General features: G+C 39.3%; 1 protein-coding gene across 8 annotated transcripts in view; it reads right to left on the reverse strand.

Annotated features, from left to right (window-relative positions):
* The window catches only part of THADA (THADA armadillo repeat containing), a 326,811-nt gene extending 318,295 nt beyond the window's left edge, over positions 1-8,516 (reverse strand). For all 8 annotated transcript variants that reach the window (XM_032877945.1, XM_032877944.1, XM_032877943.1 and 5 more), the window contains exons 1-5: positions 8,370-8,516; positions 6,053-6,152; positions 5,452-5,546; positions 4,562-4,692; positions 44-192 (exon numbers count right to left, since the gene is read on the reverse strand). In XM_032877945.1, the coding sequence (XP_032733836.1) occupies positions 44-192; positions 4,562-4,692; positions 5,452-5,546; positions 6,053-6,128 (451 nt within the window). In that variant the 5' untranslated portion in view covers positions 6,129-6,152; positions 8,370-8,516. The remainder of the gene's footprint in view (positions 1-43; positions 193-4,561; positions 4,693-5,451; positions 5,547-6,052; positions 6,153-8,369) is intronic.
* Positions 8,517-9,405: the final 889 nt, after the last annotated feature.

A 9,405-nucleotide genomic window follows, 5' to 3' on the forward strand; every position in this document is an offset into this window, starting at 1 on the left:
ATGATGTAATGATAGAAAAAATACTACACAAGAGCTGGCTTACCCAAGTCAAAGTTCTCCATACAGGAAGATATATTATCAATTACTTTCCTGTAAGAGTATAGATCAGTAGTATTCAATTCTTCCTGAAGACGAGAAGTAAAACTTTGTACAGCCTCAGTTAGCAAAAAGTCAGGTAGGCCGTTTAGTGAGCTAGAAAAAGAACCAAGTATTAAATATTTCGTAACCATGTAGCAAGTGGGTATACGGAGTGGGGAGGGAATCATACAAATTAAGGAATACTGAACGACATCTTCAAAATACAGCCAGAAAATTTTAACTTCATGCCACAATCACTGGAACGCCTTGCTTCCATCTTGCTTCCCTCCTCAAAAGAGTAGCCAGAGTGATAATATAAAAACACGGTGTTAGTCTTCTGCCTAAAATCACCCAACAATGTCCTGCTCAAATTAGTTGCCATAGTGCTGACAATAACTTACAAGACTCTACACACTCTTACGCCACCATTATCTCTCTAACCTCTTGTTAATCCATGTTCACTCAGCTCTAGCTACGTAGCCTTCCTTGTTGCGACAATATACCAAAGCCTTTGCTCTCACTATTTCCTCCACCTGACATGCTTCCCTCAAATAGACCCAATAATCATTCCCTCACCCCTTTCAGGTCAATCTCAAATATCACCTTAACAATGACATTTGAGCAAAGACATCTGAAGTGACCTCCATAAATTGTAACCTTCAACCCAGCATTAGTACTCCCATTCCCCCTCGCTGCTTTATTTTTCTCCATAGCATTCATTTCATCTAATCCTACATATTTTGATTATTTATTTTCAATCTTATTCTTAGAACATAACTTCCAGGGGTGCCTGGGTGGCTCAGTTGGTCAAGCTTCCAACTCTTGATTTCGGCTCAAGTCATGATCTCAGGGTCAAGGGATCAAGCCCAGCACCGGGCTCCTGGCTCAGCAGGAAGTCTGCTTGAGATTCTCTCTCCCTCTCTCTCTGCCCCTTCTTCCCCATATTTGCACTCTCTCTCTCTAAAATAAATAAATCTTGAGATGCCTGGGTGGCTCAGTGGGTTAAGCCTCTGCCTTCAGCTCAGGGCATGATCTCAGGGTCCTGGGATCGAGCCCCGCATTGGGCTTTCTGCTCAGCAGGGAGCTTGCTTCCCCCTCACTCTCTGCCTGCCCCTCTGCCTACTTGTGATCTCTCTCTCTTCTCTGTCAAATAAATAAAATCTTTTAAAAAAAAATCTTTAAAATAAATAAATCTTTTAAAAAAAAGTATCTAACCTCTATTCTAAAATGTTTTATTCATTATAACCTCAATGCCTGGAATACTTACTTGACATATAGTAGATAGGCAAAAAAATTTACTTAATAGATAAATTCAATTTAGTGTCAAATTTACTTCAATTAATCTATATCAAAACCAGTAAGCACTTTTTTAAAAATATGACTGAACAGTTCTAAAGCTCTTCTGGAAGAGAAAGAATTTAGAAATAGGAATAGTCTGAAGAAGTCGTCCCCGGAGGGTGACTTGTTCCAGCATATAATCAAACTACATTATCAAACTATAGTAACTAAAAGCATGATGTTGGTGAGTAAACAAACAGACCCAAGTCTAAAATCAAATCTGTGTTTATACAGGAACACAGAACATAATAAAGTGGCATTCCAGATACATGGGAAAGATGGACTATTCACTATTGCGAAAAAGTGGGTCCCCATTATCGAAAACTAAATTGGATCTCTAACTTACACTCAACTCAAAGTTTAATTCCAGATGAAGTATTTTAATAAAGACAAGCAAGTAATTTTGTATGATCTTATAGTAGAGAAAGCATACATTAAGGAAGACATGAAACTCAGAAATCTATTCAAAGAAAAATATTAGTGTGTTTGATCACCAAGAAAAATATTCTAATTTTTGTAAGGCAAATACACCATAAAGAAAGTTTAAAGATAAATAATAAAACAAAGGAATATCTAGTACATAATCTAGATAGAGATCTCATACCCAAGCCCTTCTTTAGTGGCAAAACCCACCTCCCACTACAGAAGCCAAAGATGTGAGAGTCTTGTTTCCCAGCCATTCTTACAACCAGAAGGGGGTATATGACCCAATCTTGACAACAGAAAGTGATAGGAAGTCTCCTGGGACCGTCTGCAAAATGTTTTTCTCTCCAATAAAAAGAGATGGAAAAAAAGAAATTTCCTTTTTTTATTTCTGAAGCTGTCATGTCTATATAAAGTGGCTGCAATTGCTACAGCTCCTTGTAATTCTGAGGGAAGATATGGCCAACAAATGGGAGAAAAATGGAAAACATCAAGATCTTTGATGACACTATTGACTACTTCCCCAAAACCCTAGAACTGGTCAGTATTTAATCATTTGCTTTTTTTTTTCCTTTAAAGATTTTTTTTTTTTTTTTTTTTTTTTTAATTTGAGACAGAGAGAGAGTGAGAGAGACTGCATGAGCCAGGGAGCAGAAGGAGAGGGAGAAGCAGGCTCCCCACTGAGAAGGGAGACTGATTGAGGACTCGATCCCAGGACCCTGGGATCATGAACTGAACCAAAGGCAGATGTTTAACCAACTGAGCCACCCAGGCACTCCTGATCATTTGCTTTTTGACATGTTAAATAAATTTACTTACATAAAAAGAAAAGACATTCTAACAAGGAAACATACAAAAGACATATAATCACAAATAGTCAAACTCTACATATTAAAAAATGTTCAATCTCACTAGTAATCTGGGAAATGAAAAGTAAAAAAAGTATTATTTTTTTACCTGTTAGATTTTAAATGGTTTAAAGATTGGTATTACCCAGTGTTAGAAAGATATGAAGATACTGGCACTCTCGTTCACTGTTAATAGGAGTATAAACTGGAATACCTTTGGGGGAGTACAGGTTAGCAATGTTTTGGTAAAGAAATTCCATTTATAGGAATTTATTTCAGGTAAATACACATAACACTTATAATTAAGAATATCACTGTATCATTGATGGAATAATGAAAACAAAACAAACTAAATATCAATGGAAAGTGATTAAATAATATGTAACTCAGTACATAAAAATTTTGGTATATCCATATTATAGAAATTTTAGCTGTAAGAAAATATAAGGACTTGGGGTGCCTGGGAGGCTCAGTCGTTAAGCGTCTGCTTTTGGCTCAGGTCATGATCCCAGGGTCCTAATATCAAGCCCTGCATTGGGCTCCCTGCTCTGCGGGAAGCCTGCTTCTCCCTCTCCCATACTCCCTGCTTGTGTTCCCTCTCTCACTGTGTCTCTCTGTCAAATAAATAAAATCTTGAAAGAAAGAAAGAGAGAGAGAAAGAATAAGGACTTTTGGTGGGAGCATAAAATAGTGCAGACACTATGAAAAACAATATGGAGGTTCCTCAGAAAATTAAAAATAGAATCACCATATGATCCGGTAATCCCACTTTTGGGTAAATATCCAAAAGAACTGAAAGCAGGATCTCAAAGAGATATTTAAATACCCATGTTCATAGCAGCATTGTTCATAATACCCAAGAGGAGGAAGCAACCCAGATGTCTATCAGCAGATGAATGAATGAATACCATGTGGTACATATGGATGATGGAATATAATTCAGCCTTAGGAAGGACAAAAATCCTGCCACATGCTACCACAAGGATGAACCTTGAGAACATTATGCTAAGTAAAATAAGCCAATCAAAAAAAAAAAAAAAGACAAATACAAATATTCCACTCATATGAGGTAATGAAGGTAATCAAATTCATAAAAACAGGAAGTAGAATTGTGGTAGGGGCTGGGGGAGGAGGAAATGGGGATTTACTGTTTAATGTATATAGTTTCAGTTTTGCAAAATGAAAAACTCTGTGGAGATCCACTGCACAACAATGTAAATATACTTACCACTCAAAAATGGTTAAGATGGCTAATTTTATGTTGTGTGTTTTTTCACACAAGTAAAAAAAGAATACAGACTATGCTGACTTGAAACTATCTCTAAAACATTCTTTAGTGAAAAAACAAGCTACAGAACACACACAAGAAAAGGCCTAAAGAGACAGATACCAAAATGTTAACTGATGACCTTTACTAAAAAAGTTAAGATAAGCCAGAAAGAGTGAAACAGAAGGCTCATTTCTTATTTCTTCCACTCCTACATTGCTTGATGTCTTTACATCACGCATACATTCTTGTATTACCTGTGTAATTACAAATATGTTTAAACTAAGAACAAATGGGAAAAACAGAGGAAAAAGAAATAGCAAGATGACAGATTAAACTTAACCAATAATTGCATTAACATAAATGGACTAAATTAGGAGTCAACAAACTATATCCCATAGCCTGTTTTATTAAGGCCTGTGACCTAAAAGCCAGTCTACATTTTTAAAAAGTTGTCATAAGTAAACAAAGCAGAGACTATATAAAAGAAATTGTTAGGGACGTACTTCAGTTCAGTTTTACCAAACCAGGAAAATTTTAAATACTGTTTACTTTTGGTCAAACTGAACATTTGTAATGCTTAACTTCCTTTCCTTTTTCTCCTTACCTTGCCAAGACTTTCTTCAAGGGATTCTTTACACTCAAAGAAAGATAAATGCCGGCTAAAATATCCAAACAACTTCGAATAGTGGGATCACGTGCGCCATTTTTATCTGCCTTCTCCAGTAAAGGCACAATCTACAATCCAAAAAATTCAAAGGCATAGTAATTTTTTCTATTATCAAGTATATATAGCCAAGTAATAGAGTTTCAAATACTCTTTGAAGTCTCAATTATGGCATGTAATGTTTTCTACAATGCACTGTTAAAGGATACAGATTTAAACACCTAGTTAAGTATTTTTTAACCTTTTTAACCCATATCCCCAACTCCCAGTTTACCCTCCAGATCCACCTCTATTAAGAATTAGACTTGTTAATAGCTTAAGGTATAGGAATTCTATAGCACTATTGAAAAAACAGTAATATATTTAATTGCTTTCCAAAAAAATTATGCAAGTTCAAATGGTAAATCCTAACACAGAAATACTGGTAAGGCAGTCTGTACATTTTAAATTAACTTTTTAATGTGTCTGCTAAAAAGTTTTAAGGTTTCAAATTAATAGAAATAATTTTTTAAAATTTCTCTTCACAAGAAAGGTATGCACAAAAAAAAAAAAAAAAAGAAAAAAAGTAAAAAAGAAAGGTATGCACAGTTGTCTCACTGTCCTATCCTTTTACAGCTCCAGTGGTGGTGGAGGCCTGAGTATGGCTCTACCAACACTCTGAATAAAATGAAATGATACAACAAACAGAAAAGGAAAAAAAAAACAACACTATTCTTTAATGATACATTGATATTAAATAATTGGAAGCCAAGAGCTGTCAGTTAATTGTAGAAGTCCATAATAGCATGATATTCTTCAAGATGTATCCATGAATATCAATGCAGTCTTACCTGTTTAACATAATGGATTTGTGACACTCCATCCGTGAGCTGTACACAATGTAACAGCAAAGAAGCTAGATTCTTTCCTTCCACATCAGCCAAAGCTAGAAAACACACACAAAATTTCTTTAAGGATTTAACAGTGTATGCATATGAGTTTGCCTTTGTTATGCATTATCAAAAATCTAAGTACTTATAAACCAAAAAAAAAAAAGCAGACAGAGCTTAGTCCAGAGACAAAATTTTTAGGAAACCATTTTACACGCAAAACTGAATGTAAAGAACATGGCAAAAGTACATAGCAAGAGTTTGAACATAATGTGATAGTGAGTCTCAGAGACAGAAATACTCTATAACCCAGAAAAGAAGCAAACAAATTAGGGACGCCTGGGTGGCTCAGTGGGTTAAAGCCTCTGCCTTCGGCTTGGGTCATGATCTCAGGGTCCTGGGATCGAGCCCCGCATTGGGCTCTCTGCTCACCAGGGAGCCTGCTTCCTTCTCTCTCTCTGCCTGCCTCTCTGCCTACTTGTGATCTCTGTCTGTCAAATAAATAAATAAGATCTTAAAAAAAAAAAAAAGAAGCAAACAAATTAAGTAAAAAATCACTTACATCTCAAAGTTTCAAGGTCTTGATGGCAAATGGTCAGTGCAGTTACTTGCATTTCTTTCTTCTTTTTTACACCCATTTTAAATAGAATTAATAGCAGTCGCTGCAAAAAAGAAGAGTTTAAAGCATTGTCTAATTCAGGATTTCTGAACCTTGGCACTAGTGGCATTTGGGGCCAGATAATTTTTTGCTATGCGGTGCTGTTCTGTGCATTGTAGGATGTTTAACGGGTTCCTGGCCTCTACCCATTAGATTCCAGTAGCATCCCCTTCCCCGCAAGTTATGCCAAGCAAAAAATACCTCCAGACATTGCCAAATGTCTCCTGGAGAGCAAAGTGGCCTCAGGTGGAGAACCACTGGTCAAAGAATTTCTGCTTCATAAAAGAAAAACATTTTTTAAGCTCAATAAGAGTCTATTATTGTCTAAAGTTATTCTTACCTATTATGGCCCAGTCTTTGTATTTTAAAATACAGCCAACCTTCTTTTTAGTAATAACAATAACAAACCAGCATGGTTTTTCCAAAAGTAAACTGGGCCCAACTAACCTCAGTGCCTTTCCACTTAACCAGAGGTCTTTGTCCTGGAGAAAAGAGGACAGGACAAGTGCTACAGAGCAGCTGCAGTCGTTGGAGGACCGTCAGAAAAAGAGGAGATGTATTCTATCCTGCTACAGAATGAGGAAAAGTCAGTGCAAGTTTCAGGGAGGCAGATCCCAGCCCAACACAAAGGAAGAGCTCTCTGGTCCAACTGTGGAATGGACTTCCTTGTAAACAGAGAATTGTCCCAACCCTGGAAATACCCCAGCAGAAGCTGAATGATCCCTTTGCATCTGGACTCCTGCAACAGACCCACAACTGGTCTCTTCTCATCTCCCTTGTTTCTGAGGAGTCCCCTCTTTTCACCATCATCAGAGCAATCTTTTAAAAACTTTAATCAAATCTAATTACTCTCCTGCTTAAAACTTTCCAAGGGCTTCCAGTTACACTTAGAATAAAATCCAACTTGAGACCCTGGCCCTCAAGGCCACAAGTAATTTGGTCCTGCCTTCCTCTGCATTTTCATCACAAATCAATCTTCTCTTCACCATCTAAGGCACTTTGCCCTTCTTCATACCTCTACCTGTTAATGCTTGTTCCACGAGATGTTTGCAAGATCCTTTCCCCATCTTTCAAGTTTCTTTTCAAACAACACCTCCTATGAGAAGCCTTCCATGACCACTCTACCCATCTAAAATGCCACAGATCATTTCCATTACTTTACTCCTTCATAGTACTACTAGTACCTAAAATTTCAGTAACTCGTTTATTTGTATATTGTCTGTCTCCCCTAGTAATAAACTCCACGAAGGAAGCAACTTCGATCTGTTTTATCCACTGTTTTAATTCTCAATTCTTAAAACAGTACCTGGCATATAATGAGTGCTTAATAAATATTTGGTGAATAAACAAATGAATAAGTTAACATTGTCAGAGATGTATGCTTTCAACAACAGAAAAGTGCACTACCTGGTATGTATATTCCGTATCTAAGTGACAAGCTAGTACTGACAGTGAAGAACCTACCGCCTATCTGAAAAGTAAGAAATCGATACAGCGATGGCATGTGAAAAAACACTTAACAGAAAATGATAATAAAAATGGACACAGATAATGGCAAGACAAGGTAAGAATGTGAAAGGTGACAATGATTAGATCTAGGGTAATTACTGAGGATCATTTCCTAAGAAAGTAACCAATACACAAACTTAGGAAGGGATAGAGACATAACTAGGGAGACTATTCTCTGGTGAATGGTGAGTAAGTTTACAGCAGGGTTTGATCGTGGAACCCTCAAGACTACACAAAAATTGGTTCGGTGCTTATGCGTGCTCAACGAATGCCTAAACGTTTGTCTTGATGAACTGGGTCTCCCCAGTTGGGTGAAACCCCGTGCCCACCCTACAACACTACTCCAGCGTCCAGAAGATAGGTCAGCAAGTTGTACTGCTAAGTCCCACCGGCTGCTTCCCTTTTGACCGCTGCTTCACTGCCATCTACACCTTTCTGGCTGACCCCACAAACAATCTCTAGGTAATTTCCGAACCACGTGGAGTTCGGAGAGCGACAGGTGACCCCTAAAACAAAAACACATTGCTGAAAGTGCTATCTCCATGGAGACCTAAGCGACCGGAAATCGGTAAAGCCACCGCCAAATTCTCGCGATAGCAAAGGGCGAGAATTGGTGCGAATCACCCGGTTGCCCTAGCGAAATGACGGAGCCAAGCCGTGGAGAGTCGCGCGCTACTGCGCGTCTGGCAGACGGGACGCCTGGGAGCCAAACCTCGTGCCCGTGAGCGTCTAAGAAGAGTCGCAGCCGTCTAGACGAGTACAGGAGCTGGTCTAGTTCTGCGACGTCCCCGTGGCTCGCAACGTGGTCTGTTGACTACCGGGTCGGAGCGATGGGAGGGAAGCAAGGGGACCTGGTACAGGAGTCATCGCGAGAACTGAGTGACTGCGCTCTTCCAATAAGGAGTTCGGAGTGTTGGTGATGTCATCGGGAGCGGGTGTTAGTGAGTGGGTTTGGGTCGGTTCCGACTTTAAAGTGTGCGCAGATTGGAAGTTTACCGGCTTCTTTCGCCTTAGGGCAATCTAGACCTGGAGTACCGGGGAGCACCTGTGCCTCAATCCAGACATTCCACCCTTCTCCCACGCATTTTACCCAGCGCGGAGAAGGAGAGAAAACTGCCCCCGGGCTGCGGGAACCAGCGACCGTAGAGCCTGCGAGGTGGGGTCGTTCGGGCCTTAAGCAGAAGTCACTCTTGAGAATTTAACTAAAATGAGAAGCGTCGAAATAAACTGACGTATCCCCGAGTGCGTTTGTTGTTTCAGCAAATAGTTCCTGAGCACTAACGGTCCGGGGATTGCCAGCCTGGAAAGTTACACCCTATTTGGAATTTGTATTTTACGCAGAAAATTAAAATCATCAGATGATTCGTTCACTTAGAAATAAATAACTAGGTCCCGAGCACTACGCTAGGAGCTGGGACAGAGGGTGGGGGTGGGGGTGGGGGGTAAGATCCGGACACAGAGGCCGATGCTGTGCAAGTTGGCCGGTGTGGCTGGAGCCAAATGAGTTAAGAGGGTAGGTTGTAGGGAACGGGACAAGCGGAGGTAAATGATGTAAAGCCCGATTCCCCATTGTAAGGACTTTTACTTTCAGTGAAAGAGGAGTCTCTCAGTGAAATGGGAGTCGTTTTGAGCAGAAGGGTAATTGGGTAATCTACATAGAGTCATTGGAGGTACTACTTTGTAATGGAAGATGGACGGCCAGTGAGTGAGAAAGCTACTCTTGTAAACTAGGTTAGCGAGATGCTAGT

Source organism: Lontra canadensis, unplaced genomic scaffold, assembly GCF_010015895.1.
Source record: "Lontra canadensis isolate GAN:19392208 unplaced genomic scaffold, GSC_riverotter_1.0 scaffold61, whole genome shotgun sequence".
In the NCBI taxonomy this organism is placed as follows: Eukaryota; Metazoa; Chordata; class Mammalia; order Carnivora; family Mustelidae; genus Lontra; species Lontra canadensis.